This window comes from Pezoporus wallicus, unplaced genomic scaffold, assembly GCF_028554395.1.
Source record: "Pezoporus wallicus isolate ANWC-B61680 ecotype Strahan unplaced genomic scaffold, APGP_CSIRO_Pwel_v1 contig_12281, whole genome shotgun sequence".
Taxonomy (NCBI): Eukaryota; Metazoa; Chordata; class Aves; order Psittaciformes; family Psittacidae; genus Pezoporus; species Pezoporus wallicus.
In genome coordinates this window covers 88,353-115,967 of record NW_026635617.1, presented here as the reverse complement: position 1 = coordinate 115,967, position 27,615 = coordinate 88,353, and the positions used below count along the sequence as shown (strand labels likewise).

The 27,615-nt window shown below is 52.5% G+C and overlaps 1 protein-coding gene across 1 annotated transcript in view; it reads right to left on the bottom strand.

Annotated features, from left to right (window-relative positions):
- Positions 1-535: 535 nt before the first annotated feature.
- The window catches only part of MGAT5B (alpha-1,6-mannosylglycoprotein 6-beta-N-acetylglucosaminyltransferase B), a 64,670-nt gene continuing 37,590 nt past the window's right edge, over positions 536-27,615 (bottom strand). Inside the window, exons 9-17 of the mRNA XM_057397071.1 lie at positions 17,006-17,137; positions 15,983-16,116; positions 15,147-15,277; positions 12,872-13,027; positions 11,505-11,651; positions 9,375-9,491; positions 3,158-3,232; positions 2,440-2,714; positions 536-1,153 (exon numbers count right to left, since the gene is read on the bottom strand). Of these exons, the coding sequence (XP_057253054.1) occupies positions 955-1,153; positions 2,440-2,714; positions 3,158-3,232; positions 9,375-9,491; positions 11,505-11,651; positions 12,872-13,027; positions 15,147-15,277; positions 15,983-16,116; positions 17,006-17,137 (1,366 nt within the window). The 3' untranslated portion in view covers positions 536-954. The remainder of the gene's footprint in view (positions 1,154-2,439; positions 2,715-3,157; positions 3,233-9,374; positions 9,492-11,504; positions 11,652-12,871; positions 13,028-15,146; positions 15,278-15,982; positions 16,117-17,005; positions 17,138-27,615) is intronic.

The following is a 27,615-nucleotide window of genomic DNA, read 5'->3' as shown; positions in this document are numbered from 1 at the left end:
TCACCATCAAATGCTTCCAAGCAACAGGAGGTCTGAGCACCAACACTTGCTCATGGAAGATGGTTGCTTGGAGCTCGCCTCTTCCTGTGTCTGTGACATCTGGGGCACGCTGAGATAGGACATTACTCAGAACATGGAGCACTCCCCACACCCCTACTGCCACCTCCAGCACCTTGGTCCCTGGAGGAACGTACAGCTCCATGCTGTACAGCTCCATGCACAGCCCAGCAGGGCACAGAGCAGCCTGAAGGCTCCTGGGAGACTCACTTTGGGTACCTCTGCCCAGTCAGCACCATCGCCCAAGGGACCAGCATCCTTCCTGAGCGCCCTCCCCAGCCCCATCCTTCTCTTCCTGGGACCCAACCATCTCCCACTGGCTCATCCTGGGGGCAGCGCTGGTGCAGACCCCTCTGTGTCCATCCAACCCGGCTGCTTATACAGGCTTTCTCCTCCCCAAGCTCCACAACCAAAGTGGACACTGTCAGACTCCCTATGCCCCCAGCACAGCTCTGCCCAAGAACTCCCACAGAAGGGCTGGGTGTTGCTTCCCCTTTAATTCACCACTTGTCGGGGGGGAGGGTTAAAAAAGAAATAAATCAATAAATAAAACAACCTCAGATGCTCGAAGAGGATGAAACCCCTGAAACTGCAGTCTGCTGGTGGCTTGTCCCATTGCCAGAGGAGGGGAAGGATGCTCCCACCCCCCCCGCTCCCCGTCACCCTGTCCCAGCGCCACCAGGTCCAGGCGGGTTCGGATGCGGTTGGACGATGCTCCTCAAGGAGACAATGAAACCGAAGGTCAGGACATGGTCATTCACAGTTGACTGGTGGACGACACAACGCCAGGGTCTGCGCGCCGCCGGGAGGGACCTGTCCCACCTCCCTCGGCTATTGCAGCAGCTTTGAGATAAAGCCACTGGTTGCACGTTGCGTGCGGCGGACACAACCCCCAGGTCACAAGCAGTCCCTGCACAGAGCCACTTGTCCTTTGCGGTAGTCGCGGCAGGGGCAGAGGCGCCGGTACTTGGTGTTGTAGCCCGCGCAGCTGAAGAGCAGCGGCTCCTTCTGGAGGTAGCACTCGTGGACGTTCTCGGCCACTGCTGGGTAAAGGTGGTTCATCTCGTACTCGGTGCTGTCGCAGGTGATGCTGAGCCTGGGGACGCAGAGAGAGGGGGGTCAGTTCCAGTGAAGAGGCTGCCGGGTTTCACTGAAGGGGTTTTAGTGCTGTTCAGTCCTTCCCAGACAGGTTCCTTCACTAAGTGTTGGGACAGATCTTTGCTGGTTGCACCAGGAACCATAAGCACCGTGGCTAGACGTGAATGCTTGTCGTCAGCCTAACGTGCCATGCAGGAATGGAGGAGCCTTGCAAATCAACCAGAGACCGCCCCAACCCTTGTGTTGGCCACAGATAGCTCAGGAAACCACACACAAAAATCCTCCCAGATCTTCTATATCCCCCATTGACCAACAGGTCTGTGCTCCTCATGGACACCTCCCTCAGCAGCTAATGTTCTCTGGAAGGGCACATGAGTTCAGGGGATGCTCACATCACCCCTGCTGACCTGGACTGGCCAGCAAAAATGGGGTGGGCATCAGCAAACACCCTGAGGAGCAGCAGAAATGCCCAGTGTCGATCTCAGCATCCTGCTCGTCCCACCCATGCCTGTGTCTTCAGATGGAGCAGCAGCACTGACATTGCCCTCCCACTAACCCCTCTCAACTGATGAGTCCCTGTGCAGCTCAGTTTAAAGTCTGGAGAGGGGGAATGGAGGGAAGAGAGTGAAATCTAATTTATCATATAAAAATGTCAGTGGGACTCACAGCACCTGCCTGACAGCAGTGGTGATGCTCACGTTTTAATTGCCCTCAGAGCAGTACAGAGCATGGTGGCAGATTTATACCCCATTAAAACTTCACTGCTCTGTGTTCCAAATGCACCTTTATAGAGAAAAACATAAAAAAAGAGAGACTAGGAGAGAACACGGAGGAGGTGGAGAGGAACGGGGTGAGAAAGATGCGGAAACGTGCCTGGAAAGGCTATCGTTGCCTTCTGAAGTGTGAAGCTGGTCAACCAACACATGAAAGCAATGGCTTTAACCTGCCAGAGGGGAGACTGAGCTGAGCTCTTAGGCAGAAGCTCTTCCCTGTGAGGGTGCTGAGGCGCTGGCACAGGGTGCCCAGAGAAGCTGTGGCTGCCCCATCCCTGGCAGTGTTCAAGGGCAGGTTGGACACAGGGGCTTGGAGCAAGCTGCTCTAGTGGAAGGTGTCCCTGCCTGTGGCAGAGGTTGGAACTGGAGGAGCTTTAAGGTCCCTTCCAACCCAAACCAGTCTGGGATTGTATGACAATGGGCTGCTTTGCCCTGCCTACATCATCTGGGGCACGAAGGCACCTCAATGGGATTCATCAGGGAGGACACAGGGAAGAAGGTCCCAACTCACTGGAGAAACACGTCCTTCCTGTTGAGGAACCTGAAGAAGGTGGGCTCACAGACCAGCCCGCGCCGCCGGCACGTCTCGGTGCACGAGTGCCGCGCCTCCGACACCCACACCTGCAGCGAGCCCACCGGCGGCCAGGCGCGGGGGTCCCGGCTGGCACTGGGGGACCACACGAGGTGAGTGGCGTTGGGGGACAGCGCCAGCACGCTCGGAGGGCTTTGCATAGCAGGACTGTTGGCCTTGGGAGGCAGAGCAGAGGGTGAGGTGGTGCAGAAATCCTAGTGGGAGAGGAGACAATGGGTCAGTGCTCGGAGGGACAGGGCGAGATGTTGGGGATGGGGAAGGGAGGCTGCTGGTGGGACAGGAGGACACTTGGGATGCTGAGTTTGATCCTCAGGTTGAGGTCACCTGCATGCACGGATAGCATCTCAAGCTGTGGGAGATGAAGGCACTGGCCACCTCTTCTTTTCTTCTCCCTTACTCTCCGCAGAATGGCCTTGACCCAGCCTCGGCACCCCCAGAGACCCTCCAGCAACCCTCCAGCATCTTTGGTTCACAACAAACCTCCCTCATTCCCCATCTCTTGTTTGCTCTGCAGTTAGGCCACTGGCTGGGACCTGGGGTCCCTTGCTGGGGACCTGCAATGGGTAAGCTCTCTACTTGACCAGAAGAACCCATAGGAGGTCAGTGATGGCTCCCCAGGGACAGGGATGCTCCCGACCTGGTGCTGAATGTAGGCATGGATCCGCTCCAGCATCCCCTCGCAGGTGTACTCGTAAGGCAGGTAAGGGTCCACCTGTGAGGGAGAAGAGCAGAGTGCAGGCAAGAAGCAGGGACAATCTTGCCCTCCTCCTGCGCAATGGCTCTCCCCACCCGCTGAAGCCCACAGCTCATGTCTGCCCACCAAAGGAAGCAGGGCAGAAAACTAGAGCTGGGAAAACTCCACAAGCCATAAAGTGCTACAGAAAGAGGTGAAGGATTCATCTGGGTTCAGCACATGTATCGGTGAAAATGAAATCCCCCTGCTCCGTTTTAGTCTCGCCTTTCTTCATTTTTGCCAAGATATAAAATTAAAAATCAGTTTTCATGCAAAAGGTCACTTCCAATAGAAGTATGAGCTGGCTCAGCCCAAGAAACACTCTGCAGCTGCAGGCAGGTAGTGGGGGGAGTAATAATACAGGGGAGGAGTTAGGACTGCTAAAGATGCAACGATAATCCAGAGCAAGAGCGTTGCAGCCATGCCCTGGGTCGGGTCTGGTCTGGCATCCCCTATTCCTCTGCCCCTGCCATGGCCCTGCCTGCTCAGAGGGAGGTCCAGGCTTTGCTGCCCCAGTGCTGTGACCCACCAAACCAGCCAGTGAAAAGCCTAGGGCTGGGACCGCCTGTGCACAAATAGATCAATAAATAAAACAACCTCAGATGCTTAAAAAGGATGGGAACAAATCTTTTCCCACCACCGCTCTGCTGTGGGTTGGCTGCCCAGTGCTGATGGCTGTGATGGGGTGGGAGCTGGTGCCTCTCCCAGCCCCAGAGCTCCCCACTGGATGGGGCAGGGAGGCAGCACCTAGCTGCACACCAGGATGGAGCAAACATTGATGCCCACGTTGATGCTGTTGTCACTGCACCTCCACATTGATAACTGCTATTTATACAGAGCCGGCAGCACTTAGACCACAGAGTATTTTTAGCGTGTGTTATGAAACACTGCTGGTCTTTGGGAGACTTCTGCCTGCGCTCACTTCCCAACATCCCATCTCCCTGCCCTGAGAGTCAACCTTGGGTGCATGGCAAACCCCTCCTTTGTGCAGCAGCTCAGCAGCATGCCCCAAAACAGGCACGTCCCTGGCACAGCAGTGGCATAGGCTCCAGGGAGAGTAGGCAGGAGCAGGCAGCCAGGCTCTTACCCTCCAGCAGAGCCGGTGCATGGCCATTGTCCTGGGGTCAGCACTGACTTCCCCATTGGAAGAGCATTTCCATGAGGGCTGTATCACTGATGCATCCCTTCCCTCCAGAACAAACTATTTTTAAAGGAACTTTCTGCCCTGGGAAGACAGATTTTTCCATGTCCCTTATTTTGCCAGAGAGATGTTATGTGAGCAGCAGGATGCTGGTGCATGGAAGGGGCTGGTCCTAGGATCCCCTTTCCCCCATGAATCTCTGCAGAGCTTCATGCGAAAGGGTTATAAGCAAAAACACCACATAGAGAATTCACCTGGAAAACACTGCTGCTTCTATTTTCTGAGCTCTGCACCTCCAAAATAGCTATCACTTTTTGAAGTACCTGTCAAACCCAAGCTCAGAGGTTCAGTCTGATGAGAAGATCCCTCCGAGCATCTCCCTGCCATAAATATCCCACCTGAGATCTCAGCCAGGCTGGAAATCACAGTTGCTCTGTCTAATTACAGATGTGCACACTAATCAGGGCTGACACAATGACAGGCACTGCTCTTGCCTCTGCATTGCTGATGGGCGCTCAGTTAACTGGGGCAGAGCCCTACACAAAGCAAAACCTCTCATCTCAGTCACACAAAGCCTAAGCTGGGTGGGTGGATGCTGCATGGCGCTGATTTGGGGGAGTCAAACAATTCTGTGCTCAGCATCAGCAATGCTCATTCTCATCTTACCATTGCTTTTGTGGCTGCAGCGTTGGAGGCTTTTCTCAGGACCCCTATCACCAGACAAGGTGCAGATGTAATTCCATGAAACAGCTTCTGTACCCCAAAACACCCCCGTGGTACCCAGTGGGATGCAGCACATCCACAACAGGTGGAGGCAGAAAATCTCCTTGTGTCTGCATGTGTACCCAGAGGTGATGCTCCACAGGCTCCCCGGAGCCCTATCAGGTCAGGAGGCTGCAGTCAGAACCCACTGCAGCTCCTGAGCCTCCATCCCCAGCACCCTCATGTGCCCCTTTCCCCTCCAGGGCTCCCCAGAGGCTCTTGCTCCTCACTGCTTCCCTCTCCCGGACTCGTTGGGATTCAGCTCGTGTGCCCGGGCCTGATAGAAAATGACAACTTCAAGAAGATAATTGTTTAATTAAAAATCTGACAGGCTTGGCCTCCTCTTGACAGCCACAGCGTTAATGGCACTCCCCAGGCTGGGAGCTCAGCATCTCCCCAGAGCCCTGCGAGGAAGGAGGAGGAGAAGGACCTGAGGTGAGCACCGCTGCATCCCACTGCCCAGTGGAGCCGTGCATGGGATGCACAGGAGGGAGCAGAGGGGTTGGTGAAGATGGACTTTGCTATTCTTTCCCCTGGGCATCGGGGGGGGACACAGGGCCAGAGCTCTCCAGCCCAATGCTCTCCATCAGCCAAACAGGGAGTTATTGGTGCCACATGGGGATGCTGCTGTGAGAGCCCTGGATTTTGAGCGTGCAGCAGAAATCCCAGAGCTGAGGAGGGCAGTAAGTATCCCTCATTCAAAAGGAAAAGAAAGAGGAAAAAAAATAATAAACCTAAATGTCATCAGACAAATAAGCAGGAAAATAATGCAATTCTCTGCTGGCACGTACCACAGGCTGGGAACATTTTAACCAGCTATTTCCACTATGATGTTTAATACGCCACTCTTTCAAGCATGGTCTGAAATGTATAATTTCCCATTATATTCCTCTATGTTTGACTTTAATATAATGAAGCCTTCTCCCTTCACTACATCAGAATATTGGGACTATTGAATTGCTTGTCTGAGGACTATTTTTGACAATGGAAAAAGCTGAAGGCCAAGAAAATGGTGCTGCCTGAAAGCCTCTCTCCTTCTCCAAGAATTAGATGCTGCTAACCCCTGGCTAATGGCTGTCATCCATCACTGGGACAAACCTTCCAGCATCACCTTTTCCAGGGGGACACAATTTGTCTCCTGGCCCTGTGCGACTGCACCAGGATTTGATCTCTGGGGTAGAGGGGTTTTGGTGCTTCCGTGATTTCAATTTTCCTTATAAATAGGTAAGGGATGAGAGCTATGGGGGAAACCCAAATCTGCCCCAAGGGGGGATGAATGGCAGAGGCACAGCTTGCCAAAAACCTTCCCCAGCACTTGCAGGGTGACCTGGAGCAGATGTCACATCTGAAAGGACAAGACCACTAGGACTTTTTAGGGGGGAGAAAACCCGTATTGCAAACCCAAGCCATGTCCAAGCCACGGCTCAGATCCCTGTCCAGAAGGAAGAGGCTTCTTTCAAGCAAGTCTAGGTTGGGGAAGGACACGGCTGCATCTCAGCTGCTTCATTTGCACTAATACAGCAGCCAGCCCGGCGCTGAACACACCAAAGGAAGCTCTGCCAGCCCAAGTGGAGCAGAGCTACCACCAGGGTCAGGAAACCATCTCCCAAAGCCATTGAGGGGTTTCCAGCACCCAGCATGGCTGCTGCCAGGAACACCTGATGGCAAAGCAAAGGAGACACCTCAGAGCTTCCCACAACATCCCATAGCAGCAGAAATGTCAAATCAAGTTTTGCTTGGAAGGTGCAAAACTAAAGCTGTGGGAAAAGGGATTTTTCAGTCATACAACAACAGAAAAATAGAAATAGAATCTGCTTCAGGTCAGTTTTCAATTTCTAATGTTTCCACCCATCGGAAGGGGAAAAATGCCGTGTTTCAGGTTTGGCAATCTGTTTGGGGTGGTGAAATGCATCATTTCGGATACAAGCCTTCCTTTCAATAAACTGGCAGGGTATTTTTAAAGGCAGGCAGATGGGAAACAAAACCATCTTGTTTCATTCCAGTAACGCTGAAATGAAATGTTTTGACTGAAGAAATTTAAATTGATGGTGGTATTCAGAAATAACACACAAATTTGTTAGATATTCTGATAACAAAACACCCTATTTTGCCTTTGGAGGAGAAAAAGGGAGTCACTTAGATAGTTTCTTTGAGCTTCAGGACCTGGCTGGGAATAGAACTGCCCAGCCCCTGTGTTTTCTGCTGCTCCTCCTGCTAACGCCCTTGTTTTCCATTCTTCTGCCATAACAAACAGCATTTTAAAGACAAGATACCAAGGGATTCCTGAAGCCAAAGCCCATAATAAGGCTTTTAAACCTCTAAGGTAGGGCAATTTTAGGCTTAATTCCCTTGGCAGCGTCTCAAATAAAGCAAACCTGTCTATTTAAAAGACAAAAAGGGGGGGGGGGGGGGGGAAATCGGAAAAAGAAAGAAATTGCTCTAAGTTATTCACATTCACTCCCTGCTCTGCTTCAGGAGGATTTATAGAATATCTTTAAAACAAAACCAGAGAGTTGTGGGATTAACCCAGTGCATTTCTTAGTAGGAAGGAGATGCTCTGCAGAGCAACCGCATGTTTTCAATGCAAACAGGACATCAGCAGCTGGTTTTACTCATTTGAGGCCAATTTCAACCTCCCAGCAGCAGAGGGTAAATACAGCAGTCAGGATGCTCTGCCGGAGGGACCTTGGGATGAGGGTCCCTGGTCCTTCACCGATGGGCGGCACACTCTGGGTGGGCACCCAATGCTGGAGACAGGGGGTCCCTCACTAGCTCCTCCTGCCCAGCATCCATCACACCACCAAGTCTTCTCCCCAGAATCCTTTTTTCTCCTTTTATTTTTAACCAGAGGTTATCGTTAAGCATCTAAATGACCTGGTGCGCATCAACACTGCAGCGCAACACAGCTGCTCGGGAGGCAGCAGAGCCCTTTCCCTCCCTCCCTGAACTCTCCAATCATTCCTTAATTATTTGAATAGCACCAGGCTTCACTCTTTTCTTTCTCCTTTCTGGAAGAAGGGAAAAGTCCCTTCTCTCTCCTGAACAGAGCCCATTGCCTTGAGGCCATCTCTTCAGGCCAGATGGTGGAGGGTCAAGCGCTGACAGCTGGCCCAGCAGCACAGCAGCAGGGAGGTAATGATTTTCAATTTCATTTTAATAGAGCTATGGGAATGAATGTGCCAAACAACAACTGCTTCCCTAAGTTGGGTTTGTTTGGTCTTTGTGAACTCCTAGAGAAAATCAGCCTGAGGTGAAGTGCTGCGGCCACCAGCCACAATAAGGTACAAGACCCGGGCAGATGGCATGGCCACATCAGCTGAATAAAGTCCCCAGACTGTCACAGGCACACACCTCTGCAGCCTGTAAAGCAGGAAAAAGCAAGGATGGCATCTCCAGCATCATCCTTGCCCACCCCAAAATCCCACCCAGCACAGTGAAGCCCGACGCAGAGCCCCATTTCCCATGTGCATCACCGTGCATCACCGTCTTCATGAGTCTCATCCCAAGCAAAGCACATTGCAAGCAAAACGGGTATCAGCACTTTTCTCCCCTCCAGGAAAATTGACTTTAATAATTTGGACACCTTGAAAGGCTCCTGCCACAGGGCAGGAGGGAAATATTCATGAGGAAGAATTTCCAGGGCAGGCGCAGCGGGAGTGCTGCCTTCCTGGAGGGTCCCTGCATCCCTTACTTCCTTACATCCCTTCATCCTTCACAGAGGCAACTCCTGGAGCTATTCCTATTGATTTGCTCAAACCTAACGATAATGATGAGCAGTGAAACGGGGAAATGGTAGGCGCAGAGGTCTGTAGCTCTCTGGGTAATTGCAGGGAAGTGCACTCAGGGTTTATCTTTGCTTCACACCAGGTCCCAGCACTGCCGAGCATCTCCAGCAACCTCAACCTCCTGCTCCCAAACCTAGTCTCCCTTATCTCAGCTTCCCCTTGCTTTGGATCTGCCTGGAGGATTCCCAGGAGATCCCTCAAAGGCATGGCTGTGCCACGGGGAAACACTTAGGAAGCTCCCTACCAAAGCAAGGTGGGAGCATGTGTCCCCCTGAAGCTACATGAGAGGATGATTCTCTGCCTTGCACACGCAAGTGATTTCAAAGGGGAAGCAAGGAAGGACAACCAGTTAACACTCAAAAGGGAGGATCAGGCACCAGCAACCAATACCCATCCCTTCAAAGCCAGCCCTGCCACCTCCTCTGAGCCGTACCTGGGTCCTCACGATGGTTTTGATAGCAGCTTCAAACTCTTCAGAGTTATTGTAGTCGACAGTCCACACATGTGGCTTCCCGATGAAGTCTTCAGCATACGGGTGTTGGGAGGACACCTAAACCGCAGCACAACGAGCTGGTTTCTGCAGTCCCTGCTGTCTACCACTCACAGCCACCGCAGCAGAGGAGCAGCAGGCTCAGGCACAGGCACGTTGGGTTTAACCCACTGCACAAAGAGATGTGCTGGAAAAAGGTTTCCCCTGAACACAGCTGCTCCCCGCCCCAACCTCAGGCTGATGGTGTAAAATTCCCACTGGGTTGGGATGCTCATTCCCAACACTGAAATCATCTCTGCAGCCCTGAGGACCTGCATAATATGGGTACAATTTAACCTTGACCTGAGCCATTTGTGGGTCTGGAGTGGCAAAAATAGACCAAGCCAGCAAAGGTCTGTGAAGGCACCACGTCTCCCCGGTTTGCCAGCTCCAGAAACAAGGCAGAGAGAAAACCCATCACCACCAAGGGCTGGGGAAAGCCTGGCACTGGGAGAAAGCAGTGCTGGAAGCCGCATCACACCAGTGGCACAAGCAGCCCCACACACTGGTACTCCACAGCCACCCTCCTCTCACCAGGTGATTTTGGGGGATCTACCTCTTGTTTCAGCCCCTAAACTGTCTTTTCAGCCCCACGCTGCTGCAGAGCCAGAGCCCAGATCTGCTCTTGGAACGGGAAGTGAGAGGATGCTGAGCAGAGGAGGTGTTTCGGGGGCACCATGAAGTGTTGAAGAGGAGCCTGAAAACCTGCCAGCTGGAGGAGGAGAGCACTGCTCGCTCTGTATTTCATTCTCCAGCTTGCTCTCCTTTCCCATTTTTTCCCTGGCAGTTGATCACCTCCTTCCCCTCAATGAATAAACACCCTAGGGCAATTCACAACCCTCATCCCCAGCTTCCCTCCTGGCTCCTGGCTGAAATACAGCCAAAGCACCCAGCAGGGATGGGGGATAACACCAGCAGCAAATTAGGGGGTGCCTGTGACAGACATGGGGGTCCAAGACATCCCATTGCACCCCTCCCTGTGATGGGTGCTGCTGAGCTGAGCTGTGGCAGGGCTGAGCCATGCAGTCCCCCAGCGAAGCCCTTCTTGGTGGGAGTGAGCATTGCTCTGCATTACTCACATTATCTACTTTATTAATAATAAAAGAGGCAATTTTCTCAACCCTTTAACTTTTAAAGAGTTCCTGCTTCACTTAGATCAAATTCCCAGTGACAGGCAAGCCTGAAGGGATTTCATACACCATCGGGGTCCTGGTGTCCCCTGGCTTTACAAAAGGATGAACAGGGGAGCGTCACCCTGGTTTGGAAGCAGGGTATGAGGGGTGTGTGGATCTGGGCTGATGGGGAAAGAGAAGGAGCTGGGGTTTCTTGTCTGTGGTCTGCAGAAGCCTCCTGCACCACCTTCACCTTTGCAACCCCAAATCTAAGGCAGGGCCCCTTGCATCTAAGCTCTGAGATGGAGATGTTGTGAGGATGGGAGAGGGGACCCCATCTGCAGGTATCTGCATTTCTGCATTTGGAGAAGAAAATTATCTCATAGAACCCCAGCCTCATTTAGGTTGGAAGGGACCTTAAAGCTCCTCCAGCTCCAACCCCTGCCACGGGCAGGGACACCTTCCACTAGAGCAGCTTGCTCCAAGCCCCTGTGTCCAACCTGGCCTTGGACACTGCCAGGGATGGGGCAGCCACAGCTTCTCTGGGCACCCTGTGCCAGCGCCTCAGCACCCTCACAGGGAAGAGCTTCTGCCTAAGAGCTCATCTCAGTCTCCCCTCTGGCAGGTTAAAGCCATTCCCCTTGGCCTGTCCCTACATCCCTTGTCCCAAGCCCCTCTCCAGGTTTCCTGCAGCCCCTTCAGGCACTGGAGCTGCTCTCAGGTCTCCCCTTCAGGAGCCTTCTCTTCTCCAGGCTGACCCAGCCCAGCTCTCTCAGCCTGGCTCCAGAGCAGAGCTGCTCCAGCCTCAGATGCCCCCTTGGAGCATCCCAGTTTAGCGGCTGCTCCCCGCCGGGCTGCCCCCCGCCCTGCTGTGAAGGGCTGGCTCCATCCAGCCCATCCGCCCTCCTCCTGCCACACTTGCCTCTCTGGACGTCGGCTTCCCACGGAAGAACTCGTGGTTGAGGGAGCTGTGCGGGGGGTTGAAGCGCGCCTGCAGGAAAACGCAGCCGTTGGCGATCGCCTCCAGTGGGGCAGGACCCTCATAGGGGAACCCGAAGCCAATGAAGAGCTGCAAAGGAGAAACCCATGTGCTGGTGAGCAAACGTGGCCAGCCCCATAGGATAGTCTCTAAAGTAACCTGCTGTTATCCCCCTCTGCTGCTCTCACCCTGCCTCTCTGGCAGCTCCATGTAGCTCTACACCCTGTAGGTTACACGTGCTAAAACTCCCCCTGCCCCACAGCTCACAGCACACTTGTGCAAGGCAATGGGGTGATCAGGAGCTGCAGGTTCCCCATGTGGCTATGGTTGGCCCTGTATGGAGAAATAACTGCTTTGCCAACACCATTTGTGCTGGTGAATCAACATTTCCCCTGGACAGAACTGAAGGTGACCAGGATGTGCCCATAACCTGCACACTCCGAGAATCACATTTATTCTTATCACAGCTGGGATGGGGGGAACCTCCCCCTTCCTTAGCAATAAATGAATTAATCAGGGAACTTTGTGCTCCATCTGCAGACAGTGTGCAAGGAGAAACTCATCAGACACATCCTCATTTGAAATGATGTGCTCTGCTCTGCTCCCAGCTAATTAGTCCTGCTGATAGCGCCTGGGAAGAGCGCAGATAACAGCCTCTCCCCAGCCTGCCTCCTCCTTTAATTGGGTTTTCTGTCTCAAGGCAACTGAGTCCTCACTACCACTGGTTAACAGGATCTGTCCCACTGCCCCTTGCTGTCCTGGGCTCAGTTGTAACCTTCTTTCTCCTTCTTAGTAGCTGTATTTTTGACTTTTAGCCTGTGAACAGTGCTGATAACACCCATGTTTTAGTTGCTGCTCAGTAATGTTTACTCTGACCAAGGACTTTCTCAGTCTCATGCTCTGCCAGGGAGGAGGGGAAGCTGGGAGGAAGCAGAGCCAGGACACCTGACCCAACCTAGCCAAAGGGGTATTCCACACCACAGCACGTCATGCCCAGTATAGAAACTGGGAGCAGTTACCCAGGAGGGTGAGATCACTGCTCGGGTCGGGCTGAGTATCGGTCGGTGGGTGGTGAGCAGTTGTATTCTCTTCCCTTGTTATTTCCCTTATTGTTATTACTATTGGTGGTAGCATCAGTGGTTTGTGTTATACCTTAGTTACTGAACTGTTCTTATCTCAACCTGTGGGGTTTACATTCTTTCCATTCTCCTCCCCATCCCTCTGGGAGCAGGGGGGAAGAAGAGGGGAGAGAGCAAGCGGCTGCGTGGTTCTGAGTTACCGGCTGGGCTCAGACCACGACACTTGCCCACCTTGGCCTTCCTCAGCAGCTGCTGGAACTCGTGCTGTGGCAGCAGCCCGTGGTTCTTCACAAACGCCGGGACCTCGGGCGGCCGCTGTGTCTCGTAGTAAACCGTGCCGTGGATCTCCATGTACTTGTTGAGGATGGCCAGGAACTTCTCCTTGCCCTGCGGAGGAAGGCAGAGGTGTGACCTGCACCAGAAGATGGACCTGACCCCCTCCATGTTATGAGGGGGAGATTTAACTCTCAAACTCCTGTCCTGGAGCACTTGCGATGCTTTAAGCAAACCCACAGCAGTGCAAAACCCACATCCTCCCCTCTGCTTCCCTTGGGCATGCATCCTGGATCATCCCAGACTCCCAGTGAGCCTGGATGGCTGCAGGACCCAGCACCCTGAACCCAGCACCTCCAGCCCTGCCTCCCCTGCCACTTCCGAGGGCAAATTCCACTCTGGAGCAGCTGAATGAAAGGTTTCATGGGACTCAGAGGGAAGTTTGCAAAGACCAAAGCTTGCTGGTGTCCCCCTGTTCCAACAAGTCCTCGGGACTTCCTAACTCAGGTTTAATCCTGCTTCACTACCTGGAACATTAAGGGGGTCAATAGCATAGGTCCTTACAGGCCCTTGTCCAAAGCCCCTCTCCAGGTTTCCTGTAGCCCTTTTAGGCACTGGAGCTGCTCTAAGGTGTTCCTGGAGCTGGATATCAATTCCCTAATACAACGTCTTTGGAAGATGGGCTGGCACAGGAGACTCCCTTCCAAGCACTGCATCAGAGCTGCTTTAACCCATGGGAGCTGGGCAGCATCTAATGGAAACGGCCTTTCCCAGCTTATTAGAACCTTGGCTCCTGTTGCAAGCCAGAGACAAGAAGTTCAGAGGGGCAGGAAATGAGAAATGGCACGAAAGGGTGCTTCATGAGATGTTCCAAATGTCAAAAAGATCCTGCTCTGGAGACAGTGCTTGGTCCAATGCTTGTAAAGAAGCACCCAGCCCCAGAAGATGGAGGTAGTTTTTTCCTTCCTAGACCTCAAAATCACTCAAAATAAGGAGAAGCTCCTCTTCCCTCTTATTTTATCACACAAAGCAATACTCAGGCAGCCTGGCCTCGAGATACAGTGACCAGCAAGAACCAGCCCCTTTACCTGGTAAGAAACTACCCCAAATATTCAGTTTTGGGAGAACTGATGCTGTTTGTGAATTCAGGTTAATAGGATGTTTGCCGCAATAAGGGTGGAGGGAAATGTCGGGTCTGAGGTTTTAAGTCTCTTTAGTGCCTTCCCAAATTAACCTAACTAAGCCCAAATGGATAAGAAAGGGTGGAGGAATGATAGAAAAGAAAGACAAGATACTCCAGTTCCCCTAAACTGAGATGAAGCGGGTTTTAGTAGGTCCTTACGGAGACCCCGAAATAGCTGGATGCTGGGGCGTTTGCTCTCAGATATGGGAGGTGATGGGAAAGCCACAAACACCAGTGAACAGGAAATGTGGCTGGATCCTGGCCCACCACAGGCACCCCTGTGAGGTGATGGGGATGGAGAGGAGACTGCATTGATCCAGCAGCTCAGGAGGACTGAGCCTGTAACAAGGCAAAGTCGAGTCTAGCAAAACCTCTTCTCTCACAAGCGGATGCGCAGAGGTAAAGCCCAGCGGTGTGTGTGGTACAGTACCTGCAACTGGAGCAGCCCCAGGTGGTGCATGAAGGGAAAGAAATAGAAATAAATCAAGAGACAGCAAGAACTACCTCCTTTTTTCCAAGCCCTGGAAGGAAAACCAGCTGGCTAGCTCTGGGTAAGACAGGGGGGAGGACATATATCCCCTGGCTGATATAGGGATGCAGGGGGGATGTTTTCTTTTGGGGATATTGCCCCATGCATTGCCCACCCCTCTTCTACACTGTTATAGGCATGGGAGGGCAGCACGTCCCCCTTCCACAGGGTGCATGAAAGCAGAGACCAACCATCCCCATCATGGCACAGGACATCACCTAACAGCAATCACTGTAACCAACTGCATAAGATCACAGGTGTGAAATCCTCAGTCTAAGCGGAGGAAGCATCACCCAAAGCAAAGGGAATGGGATCTCATCAGCCTTTGCCCTGTTTGCCTGGAGGTGCTGGACATGCCACACCACTGCAGCAGCCTCAGCTTCCCCTCTATGGATGGGACAAGGATGTTTCACACAAACACATTGAGACCTGAGCCTCAAAAGCTCAGGGTTAGAGCCAGAGGCTGCTGCTACCTCACACCTTGGCCTTACAACTGCCCCATCCTGCCTGGGTGCACCCACCTTCCAGATGCTGGCCTCCTTCCCGTACACCACTGCCATGCTGCTCACTTTGTTGGACTTGATGAATTGCCTCTCTGTCTGGTTGAGCTCCTCTGACACGAAGCCCATGAAGGAGTTGTCAGGGGTGTGAGCTGTGGACACCAAGGGGAGAAGACATGCGGCTGGACGGATGTTTTCTAGCACTTCACCAAGGTTGAGGATGCAGACCCACTGCAGCACGGGGCTGAGATTAGCCCAGCTCCAGAGCTTTCCTGGAGCTCGAGTTAAAAATGGCATGGATCCCCATCCAAGCAGCTCACAAAATACAGGTTTTGGGACTCACTTGGGTGACTCTTTAAGAAGTAAGACATTTTTAAGGTTGCCAAATGGGCTTTATCCAGGAAAAAGCAACGTCTGAGCCACCCAGCACCCAATGGGTCACTGGGCTCCTTTCAGACAAGCACTTCTCCTTTCCATGCCACAGGCATACACCAATCACTGAGCTGCCTCTCACCTGTAGAACCCCAGCTGAACTAAAACCAGGCTTTGCAACCCAGGTTACAAAGCTTTCCCCTCCCAGGATCTGGAAGCTCCTGGCTGTGCCCTGTGTTTGGCCGTGACTGTGCTGGAGCCAGCAATCCATTGCAGAGGAAGAAGCCAGGTCTCTCTCCCTGGATCATTTCTATAGCCAAGAGATGGCCAAGCAGATGTGGGAACCGCTGGCAGGCAGGGGGAAGCAGGAGTGGAGCAGGGAAGGACAGCACTGCCCAGGCATCACCTCCTGATGGAGGTGAGACCTGCCCCTGTGGTCCCTGTGAGCCCCCAAAACCTCCTGCGTGCCCTCATGCCCCACTTACGGAACATGGTCATGAACTGGGCGGGCTGCAGGTTCCAGTAGCCCCAGTTGGTGCGGTACCCGCGCAGCGTGGCGTACTCCTCATGGTTGTATGCCGGCTCCGTCCCAAAGGTATCGATGACCCGGACACGGCATCTGAGAGGGAGAAGAGGACCCAGGGGCCTTGGTTTGACCAAGTCCCACTACCAGGGACATGTGGTGTTCTCCAGCATCTCATCCCTTGTCTGCTCCCTGAGCAGAGGGTACAGGGACATCCAAAGCAGCTCTTTCCAACCCACTGCTCCCTCCTGGAAGGAGCAACTTCCCCTTGCAGGCTTTCATCACCCTGATGGCCAGGAGAATGATGCATCTCCTGAAGACTTGTTAATGCTTTTCCCAGTATCCTGGGAATGCTGAGGCAGGCATTACCAGCACAAGACTGAGGAGAGAAGGAGAACATCAAGCAAGAGAAGAGCAAAACAAGCTGAATGCAAGAGCAAATGTATTTATAATAAAAGCAATAACACCGCTTGTCATTTTTCTCTCTAATAAAATTGTGTAGGATAGTGGAAGAGATGGGAGAAAACATAATAAATAGCAGGACTATCAGCAGTGAATTAAACTGCATATTTTTCTGGCTGGTGATGTACCAGGGAATGATGACGTTTGTCTTGATGCCGAAGGAGCCAGGGATGGGGTTTCTTGCAAACACAAAAGGCTCATGTCTCCCTCTATGGTGTGGCCACCCCTGGCTGCAGACTGCAGGCACAGTACGTGGAAGCACACACACACTTGCAGGCACATGCAGGGATTCCTTTTCCCAATTCAGTCCCTTTTAATGAGGTTTTATCTTGCACATGTGAGGCTGCAGAGTGAGCAGAACGCCTCACGCCATGACAACGGGGGGTACAGCAAGGCCGAGCCAGGCACAAATCAAAAGGTCTCACTCTTTGGACATGGGGACTATCCTTCAATGTCATTAGCATTACTCTTTGCTTGCTAATTGATGTAATACGAAGTAAGAGAAGGGAGTGGCTTTGCTCACCTGTATTTCTTGAAGGAGAGCCCCATGTGCTGCTTCATCTGTTGAAGACCATGGTAGTCAGTGTAGATCAGGTCGAAAGGTAAGGGACTGGTCAAGGGGCAGTTTCCCCGTCCTGGAGGCACCCCTAAGTGACTGGGGGGAAGCAGGAGGGATCAGCCCCAGCACCACAACAGCCCTGTAACACCAACACTCATTTCCCTGCAGGGAGTTAACAGGGACCATCAACCAGCTCTCCAGCTGATGGAGGGGGATGCAGATGGTTCTCTTCTCCCCAGTCTTTATTTCCTGGGCCAAAACTCTGAGGTTTCAGGCAGCCTTGGTCCCCCCCCATCTTCCCACCTGCTCCAGCTGGGTTCCTGCTCCTCCCATGTGGAAGATGAGGCTTTTGCACAGCATTCCCAGCCAGGGCTCACCAGCTTCTCATTCAATACACACATCCCCCTGGGCCTCTCTCATCGCAGACACCAGATTTCGTTTGCTTTCACTGCAGTCACATCAGTGGCAGACTTGTGAAACCACATCTTCCCCCTCCTCCCTGCCTGCAAGGCTCCCAACTTCGCCAAGATCTCCGTGTTCCCAGCCCCATAGCTCTCCCAGCACATCCCATCCACCGTTCCCCTCACTCCAGTCCTTACAGGTACCCACCACATCCCAGAGCGCCTCAGCTTCCCCCTGACTCTGGGGGCACTGCCTGTCCTTGGATGCTGTGCACATTCCATCAACATTTCTCACCTTTTGTCCCATTTATGAACAGTTCCATAAAGCCGGAGCAGCCAGACCCTGGACCTCAGTGGGTTTTCAGCCAGCTCCTTACAACAGCCATACTCAGCCCCTCTTCCCTGCTCCAGCAGCTAAAATGCATTATGAAAGTCCAGACGAACTAGATCGACTGCAATATCTCTTTATCAAGTTCATCAGTTACCTTGCTGCCAGGGTGATGTGTGATTAATCTGGCAGGATACAAGGCTGGTAAACCTGTGGCATGTCTCCTGTTTTCAATTACCTCTGTGAATTGATGAATCCTTCTCTCCAAAGCTGCTGCGCTAAGTGCACCACTGATGTCAGCCTGACAGCCCATCTGCTTGCCTGGACCATGTTTCTTCCTTCTCAGAAAGAACCCCCCTGTGACACCTTCCAGCTTCAGCAGGTTGCTCAAAACTCCTCGCTACTCATACTTGGGATTCGAGTGCCAGTTTGCTCGGAAATACAAATGATCCATCCTTGCCTTCAATGCGCTTGTGGTTTTCCTGCTTCCTGAAGACTAATTCCTCATCCTCACCCTCATAACCCCACTCGCATCCAAAGAGCAACAGCAACATCCCCATGGAAATCCAACATGTTGAGCTGATTCTGTCCAGGAGGGCTCTGCCCCATTCCCACCACTTCATTGCCCTGTTTTGTTCCGAGTCCCTCTGACAGGGCTGAGGAATGCCTGCTTTACTTTGCAAGCCGGAGCTCAGACAGTGTGAAATCTCACCCTCAGCTCCTGTCTGCCAAGATGTCTGTCTGTGTTTTCTTCTGGGCTCTTCACTTACTCCTAGCACCTATGTGGAGATGGGAATTTATCCCAGCCATCCCTGTACTTTCCTTTTCCTTAGGAATAGAAGGTCCAGCCAGGTTTTACATTCCCAAGCTTTGGAGCTTTCCCTCCACATGACTTCCCTTACTGGTTTTTCTAATTTCTCTTCATTTCCCTTTCTGAACCTGAGAATCCTCCTGCCAGCCCGTGGGTTTTATCTGTTGCTCAGCTGAACCTCAAATGAACCCACAGTCCAAGGGTCCATCCTCTGAGGAGCACTTCCATAAGGCCCTCATCCCTTACCCAGACTTATAAAAAGCATTTCCTCTACTGATCCCATGGCTGATGCAGAGGAAATCCACGGCTCTCCCACCTGAGGAATAGCCAAGTGACAGAGTTATCACAAGCATTTGCTCTGCAATCTCTCCCTATTCTTCACCAACATTATCAAAAGGGATCATATGTAGTCACTGAAATTGGCTGGCCATTATAGATACAATAAAGGGCTTTTGGTCTGCTCCTGATCGTACCTCCCTCTTCTGATGTGGCTGGCAAGCCCTTGAGCACCGGACACCCTGATCCTTCTTCCAGCCCCATCCCGACCTGAAACCAGTGAAGGGTCATCCCAAAACCCTGACCATGACTCCAGAGAGTGACCAAACGTGGAACCACATCACTCAGCAAACCAGGAAAACCACCGGATTTCAACTGAAGGTGAAGAGCTGCATTTGCAGCTGCTTCACTGCTCTTGTCACAAGGGATATGAGCTCAGGGCACCTGCCCGGGTCAGCTGCAGGGCAAACATGCTCCAGTTTTATCGCTTTTACACCCAATTTAGATGACATGGCTCATTGGGAAGGTGGCAGGAATGAAAAGGCTCTCAGCTCAGTGCAATAAATAGGGCAATGAGGAGAGCCACCCCTCCCAGGGAGGCTGAAGGGGAGTTTTTAAGCCAGGATGTTATAGGGATGCAATACTACCCATCAGATTTGCTCACATACATATTGCTTTCTCCTCACTCATCATCCAAACCCTCCAACTGTAACACGTCTCTTGCAGCACACCTCATCCTCTAGCTGGTGCCCATCACCCAGGCTGCTGCATTACAAAATCACCTGTCAGGCTGGAAAGCCCCAACCGAACTTGGCAAGGAGCTGCAGGTGATAATCAGTGTATCTCATACTGAAGCCTCCAAAAAGCCTTTCCGATGGTTAGGTAAAGCATGGTTCCTCCTCGTCACTGGGATCTGCCACATGTTCCTTCTCCGCGTGCTCAGGACTTGCCACGTCCATTTATACTCCCTGGAGTAGATCTAAAAGTAGATCTCTGAAGCAGAGCATCTCTCTCATTTACCCCCTTATCCTTCCTAACCATTTTATAACCACTTTAATATTCTGTTCATGCAAATCCAGGCTGCACCTCCAAGGTCGGGGGGGGGGAATGACGATGACTTTTTTTTATCATTCCTCCTTATTTAAACATTCTTTATTCAAGCTTTCATCATTTGCCAGTTAAGTCAACTAATTTTCTACTAAACCCAATTTCACTCATGGTTGGAGTGCAATTTCCCTGATTTTTCCTTGTGCCATGTACTATTAATGGCGCTTGAAATTACGCAAACAAAATTGATGAGCTCAAATGCCTCCTCCTCAGCCAGCGCAGCCAAGAGATTTGGGGTTGAAAACTGCTTGATCCCAGCTCCTGGAGGAACCTCCCTTCCCCGACCAGCCAAGGATGGCCACCAGCTCAGCACCTCCAGAGTCCCATCCCAGCATCCCGGATTAATGCATCGCCTCAACCCTCATTCCTCTCTGGGAGGCAGCATCCGAAGCAGCTTCAATCCAAGCGGATGCAGGCGCCGTGCTCGCCTCTGCACCAGCTGCCTCCACCAGCTGTGCCTACTCCAGAATAAATCTACAGCAGCTTCTTATCCTGCTATTTTCCCCTTATAGGTACTTTAATCAACCAGGGGACGCATTCCCCTCCCCGGCGCGGTGCAGGCTCCCTGAAATCAGATGACTGCAGGGTTATCTTTACATCCCGTTGACCCATTTTCAAATTAACCCAACGTTTCCTTCCATGTTATCACTCCTGGGGCTCAAAAGTCCAGCACTAAATGGATCTCGTGGGCATCTGCTGGCAGACTGAGCCAATAGCTTATATTATATTTAATTGCATCTTCTCCGTGTGCATCTGCTGTCATCAGCAAGGCAGACTGCAGGAAGGCTCTGTCCTTTCTGCTCCCTTAGCTTCTCCCTGTCTACAAGAGCCCAGCAAGCACAGGGCCATTATCCAGGGGATGAGAGGAGCCCAAGCAGCTCCCAGGGGTCTGCAACAAGCCCATTACAGTCAATTTAAAGTGCAAACCAGAGCCCAGGAGATGAACACCCACTGCCCAGCCTCTGCTCCCAGCCTTTTCTCCTGCTAGAATGGACATGACGACCTCAAAAGTGAGGTTTTCCAAGCAATTTTAAGCCACCTGCATTGGTTTTACTTTTGCAATGCACATCTGGACTGTTTCCATGGCCCATCATCGATCCCGTGTGACACAGCCATACCCATCCAGGGGGTGAAGTTCAGCAATCAATGCATTTATATCTGAGGTCCAACAAAGCCCTGCTTTCCTGTCACTGCAGGACACAACCCTTGCTGGAAACCTTTGCAGTGCGTCCCCAGAAGACAGCTAATGCTGAGGGTTTGCTGCTCATCCAAGCAGCAGCAGCTCCAGCAGGTCCAGGCAGGGTTCTGCCAGGAGATCCCATCTGCAGGGAGTTCCATGGGAAGGCATTTTGTCTGGGCTGCAAAGATAAGCCATGTGGAGTGAAGACTGCTGGATGCTTCGTATCCATAAAGAGACTGAAAGCCTCCAGAAATGGGGAGTCGAGTCCTGCTTGAGGCTGGGTTTGATCCAGAGTCTCCCAGTTGAAGCATCTCTGGGTGTGTTGAAACCTCCATCTTCCTTGACTTTGCCACCCCAGATCAACCCTCCCCATACTCCAGGAGTAACCTTCTCTCACCTATGGAAACTACCCAGCAATTTCTAAGGTTATGATAACCTTTGTGGGATAAAGCAGAGGTTTCTGCAATAGCAAAGAAGCCAATGAGAGAGTAATCATCGGGCTACAAAATAAACATATTTCATGAAGGAGCACAGTTTAACAGCCTGGTAATTCCTGCTCATTTATGCTCCCTCCTCTCCTGCAAAATGAAGCCCTCAAAGGTGGAAGAAATCCCTCTCAGCCCCTCCTCACCACAGAAGGGTGGCTCATCCCTATTCCTCCAGCAGCTGCTGCCAGCAAAGCCCTGAGCTACCCCAAGAGAGGTGCTGGGAAGCTGCTGGAAGTAAATGAAGCAGCTTCTGCAGTCTCCTTTCGATGCACCAGGCTTTTCGTTGCAGAGCTATGTGGCTGCAACTCTGCAGACAGTGGTACCCAGGTGAAGAGGGGAGGAGGAGCAGGATGGGATCCATGATGCTCTGATGAGAGATGCCCTCCTGGCTGGGCAAAGTCAGCCCCTGAAGATGCACAGGAGGGTACCAGAGCAAACAGCTCTTCCAGATCAGAAATTCAGCAAATAATGAAGGAACTTCCCAGGAAAGGGGAATAAATACCCACTAACATCCCGGCCGCCTCCGCCTGCCTAACCCTAAGTAAGATCTGTCTGCTGGAATCGTGCCCCAGTTAAACTACAAGCTGGAGAATCCAATAAAGTCCACACACACAGCGGTGGGTCCAAAATTTGTGCAACCTCTTCGTTTAGTCTCCATCATCTCCAGTGCCTAAAGGGGCTGCAGGAAACCTGGAGACGGGCTCTGTAAAAGCACATGTAGGGACAGGCCAAGGGGAATGGCTTGAACCTGCCAGAGGGGAGACTGAGATGAGCTCTTGGGCAGAAGCTCTTCCCTGTGAGGGTGCTGAGGCGCTGGCACAGGGTGCCCAGAGGAGCTGTGGCTGCCCCATCCCTGGCAGTGTTCAAGGGCAGGTTGGAGACAGGGGCTTGGAGCAAGCTGCTCTAGTGGAAGGTGTCCCTGCCCGTGGCAGGGGTTGGAGCTGGAGGAGCTTTAAGACCCCTTCCAACCCAAACCAGGCTGGGATTCTATGGTCTCTGTCTTTGCAAGGGTTTGCAGTGGTTGGGTACCTACAGTCAGGGGCCCCATCTTCAGCTCCCACTGAGACCTGTAACCAAACATCCAGCCTTTCCAAAGCTCACAACATCCTATACATAACCATGTCCCAGCAGGAACATCAAAGCCTGGCCAGAAAAAGAACATCCCAGCAGCCGTAATGGCTTACAGCAACACTCGCTCTCCAGTAATGGGAACATCTGATTAAAGATTTAAGACTGAGGTTTCCTCCCCACCAGCGTGGAGCTGATACATCCCACAGCCACACCACACAGCTCCATCAGGACCACACACAGCAGGTCACTTCTGGCTGCTTCCACAGGGAATTCCTGGCTCCTCACACAACGGCAGGACTGTATTTGCCAACTGGCACTGGAAGGTGAAGCCAGGAGCCTGGGTACTGCACGTGAACAGAGGCAAGAAGAAAGATGGCTTTTACCTGCCAGGAAATAATTAGGAATCCCTTTGTCTGGAAAGTTGGGGCTGTTCAGCCTGGAGAAGAGAAGAGAGCGTGGAGACCTCATAGCAGCTTCCAGTGTCTGAAGGGGGCCTATAGGGATGCTGTGGAGGGACTCTTCATTAGGGACTGTAGTGACAGGACAAGGGGTGACGGGTTAAAACTTAAACAGGGGAAGTTTAGATTGGATATAAGGAGGAAATTGTTTCCTGTTAGGGGGGTGAGGCACTGGAATGGGTTGCCTGGGGAAGCTGTGAATGCTCCATCCCTGGAAGTGTTCAAGACCAGGCTTGCCAGAGCCTTGGGTGCCATGGTTTAGTGTGAGGTGTCCCTGCCCATGGCAGGGGGGCTGGAATTGGATGATCTTAAGGTCCTTTCCAACCCTAACTGTTCTATGATTCTATGATTCTATGACATGCTGATTCCATCTGATCAGCCCTTTGTGCAGCCTGGATACACCCTGGGGACTGTGGGAAGGTGTCTGTGATGAGAGTGGTGGCAGCGGGCACTCAGCTTTGTCCCACCATGGTGCTGCTCCTGGCATGCAGAAGGTGGCCCCTTGCCCAGAGCACACGCTGGCCACAGCTACTGCTCGGCAGGGAAAGGGCTGCCAGCACGGGATACAAGCACGTGCTGGAAATCAAGTGCCCTGCCAGGCCCATTATTAGGAGTCCAGAGCTTGGCACCAGAGCAATTAAGCTCCGAGAACACTTTGTAAAGCTCTGACCCCACGAGGCATCAAATCCTGTTTCCTTCGACTTTCTGTCCTGCCTTATGAGCAGTTAATTTCAAGGGGCCCATTGCAAAAAACACCTCTCAGCACTGCTGAGATCAATACTGCCGGTGGCTCCAGCAGCTCACAGCACTGCATCCCGACTCCCCACGCCTTAGCCCCACAAAAGCAGCTGCAGATGCCACCATGACCATTCCCGTGACTTAAGGACAGGGGTAGGAGCTGAAGGTCCCAGCAGTACCCCTTCTCCTGGGGGTAAAGACCAAGGTACATCCCTCTCCATGGGGCATGGCTGCTCCAGAGGAAGAGGTTTGGCTTGTCGAGGCTTTTGCCACAGCTCCGAAGTGCTGCTTGCAATTGTCCAACATCTAATCATTAGTTGCCTCATTAACAACACAGCTCAGGTCTTCCAGGTACTTCCCACTCCTCCTTTACCGAGCAGCAGCACACACACACATACACACCTTCCCACTTCCCTGTAAGCACATTCTGGCTACCAAAGCAGCACAAGGGGTCTTCAGCAAGACTGCAGTGTTTGCATGCAGATGTGGGATGTTTTTACCCTCGCTGCTTCAAAACAGGGTTCTAAACACTGCTGGTTCCTTCCACTGCCCCTACCCACCCAGCACCAACCTTGGGTGCAAGTAGAGTCCCTGCTCCAGGCTGATGCTTTGCTTTCCTCCCGGGGAGCTACACATGCAGCAGCCACCAGATAACCCCATATTTCACCCCTTGTTTCTCAAGATGCATCAGAAGCAGTTAAAAAATTCACCAGGAAACGTAAGAGGACAAAAACCTGCACTTAGCTCCAATAGGAGAAAAAATAGCCTCTGGTAGGACACAGAAGCAGAATTCACAGGTCTTTGAGGTCTACAGTGGGCAAAAGATAAGCTAACCCTGGAAAAGCAGGGCTGAGCTCAGTGGATTCCACCTCAGACCTCACAGGGGCATCTGGACAGTGCTTAGCAGAGCCATGGAGTAAGCCTGCAGATCCCAGAGATGCTTGGCTTTGCTCGGGATTAACACTGATCCCCCAAACAGGGGAAGACCCACTGAACCCCCCTGCTCTTCACTGCTTGGTATCTGCTGCTTTCCCTATTGGAGCCCACCAGCAGGGAGAGATGCTCAGCACACCACAGCAGAGATGCTCAGCACACCACAGCAGAGATGCTCAGCACACCACAGCCATGCTCCCAACCTGTTTTCATCCCCAACCCGTTTTCATCCCCAACCCTCCATCACCAGATATTTTGGGCCAGGGACTTATTTTTCCTCCATATATCCCTGATCCCCAGCATTTTGACTCAGTCCTGACCAGTGCCTCCGGGCACTGCTGCATTGCAATCAATATAGATGCTAATAATGAACAGCTCTCAGATAACTACGGGCTGAAGCTTATGCAGGCGAAGCCGCCAGTGATCCCTTGCCAATGATCAATATGCATAGAAAAATCAGCTCAGAAATGTGAAGAGACAAAGAACGAACCAGGAGGGAGGTTATTCCGTGCTGAATAATTTATGGGCACCAGTGTTTGCTCTGTTGAAGGCCGTGCTGGGCAAAAGCAGCTACAGCTCCGAGCCATGAAAGGAGCACGGGGTGCCAAAGGAAAATAAACAAGTGGACTGAGCATTTTACATTGCTGAAGCAAATTAGCCCCAACCCCCCCCCCGCCAGCACTGCTGCAAGCTCAGCAAGAGGCACCAGGGATGAGAGAGGCCAGGTTTACCAAAGCTCTGCTGCTTCAGGTTGCACAAGGGCAAGAGGGGTAGGAAATGAGAGTATTTGGGCTGATCCTTCTATGGCGACACGGCTTTAGCTCTGCTTCTCCCTGCAGCTCAGTTACGGTCCCTCACACATCCTCTGGTTCTCTGCATACCAACCCCTGCCCGAAGCTGCAGCTGCAGGTGAAGTCCCCTCCAGGCTTTAACAAAGAGCCCAAGATTAACTATTAGCACCGCTCAGGATTAATTACACGTGTTCTGCTAAGCCTCCCACACGCTCGTGGTTGGGTGACAGCTTATCTCAGCACTGCTCAGAGCCACCACTAACGCTGAGTGCAGGGACCTTGCCGAGAGATGCGTGAGCACCCAGCAGGATTGCTGCCTCCCCTGGGGATGGACGCACACCTCTGCTCCCCCTCCAGCACCCCCTTAACCCATCCCTTGATGGGCTGCAGGAGGTCCCAGTGAACACTGGCCTCGGTCTGCAAAGGGACAAAGGGGAACCTCGCTACAGCCCCAGCCCCATCGACATGGATGTGAGCTCACGATGTGTGTCCAGCATTTCAACGTCATCACAGGCGGGCACAGGATGTGCTCAGGGAGGTGGGGATGGTTTCTATTACCGGGACAGAGAGAAGTGCAAGATGTGCAGCGCAGCCTGGCTCGCTCATCCCCCATTGCAGCAAGGAGGGGAAGAGATGGAGCTGCTGTTCCCAGGCATCCCAGGGGACACATTCAAACCCATGTCAGAAGGGGAGGTCTCATCACTGCCAACCAGTTTCAAAGCCCCTGTGCTTCTGAGAACGGCCAAATACTAAAAGCAGCAACGCAGCTCTCTCCTGAGCCACCCCACAGGGATGCTGCAACCCGCTTGTTGCAGCTCCTTCCCCTCACTAAACTACCACCGTGAGGCTCTTCATTAACAACCACAAACAAGAACACCACCCCACAACAACACACCCCTCCCAGCCATTAGCTTCTTTCATCCTTGAGCACACGGGTATTATTTAGCCCATCAGTTTAGCTCAGCACGCCACATGTTGATCACTGTGATGCATACCCACCTCTTTGAGAAGCCGCTGCCTTTTGCATTAGGACCAGGATTATGGTTTTGAGTTAATTAGTCGGGAGCTAATTCTGTTCATTAATTCTGAACACTGCAGGGGCTGGGCTGGGGTTTTTGCTGGTTTTATTCCAGGATCCTTGGGTTTTTTCCCTCCCTTTGCAGCACAGCTCAGTACGTGGCCGATGCTGGCTTAGCATCACCCCAAACCTGCCCAGGCCCAGAGGCAGCTTCAGGCTTTTCTTGATTTATAACCCATCCTAATGCGCCTTTTCCCCGGCACTTGCCATGCACCCCAGATGTCTCACAGGAGGCGAGGAAACTGTGTGAGGTTACAGGAGGCAGCAGTAGGAACAGGATGGGAAGGCAGCACAGCGTTATCTTCTCCCTCTTGCTTGTTCCATCAGTATTGGTCCCTCCTGGAGGCAAGGTGCTGTCCGGAGACACTTGTAGCTGTCTCCGTGCTGTCTCAGGTGTTGTGTGTGCAGCAGAGCTGTTTGCACACCCTCACCCTGCACCACCCCACATCCCATGGCAGAAAAAGCCCATCTCTCTGCGGGCAGTGCCCCCAGAAGCAGCCAGTTCCCCCCACCAGCACCTCTTGTGGAGGGACCCCTTGGTGGCTGCCACCCCGGTTATTTCTGGCAGCCACCTCAGCTTCCTTGAGGCAGAACAGGAAGGGAGGGAGGGAGGGAGGGAAGGAAGGAAGGGAGCACAGTCACTGCTCAAACAACGCTGGTGAAGCTGCGGCTGCTGAGCACAGCCATGCATGGTGGGAATAGCCAGCTACCTGCACTACACTTGTATCCTGCAGCTGAATGGCCACCAACCCCACAGAGAGCATCCTTGGGTTATGGGGGGGTAAAATGGAGCCTTTCCCATACCCACCTCTAGGCAGGCATCAGGGGACACAGGTGATGCTGTGCACTGGTTAATGCTGCTCAGATCCAGCACCAGGACCCTGCCCCAGACATCTCCACATGCGCCCCATGCC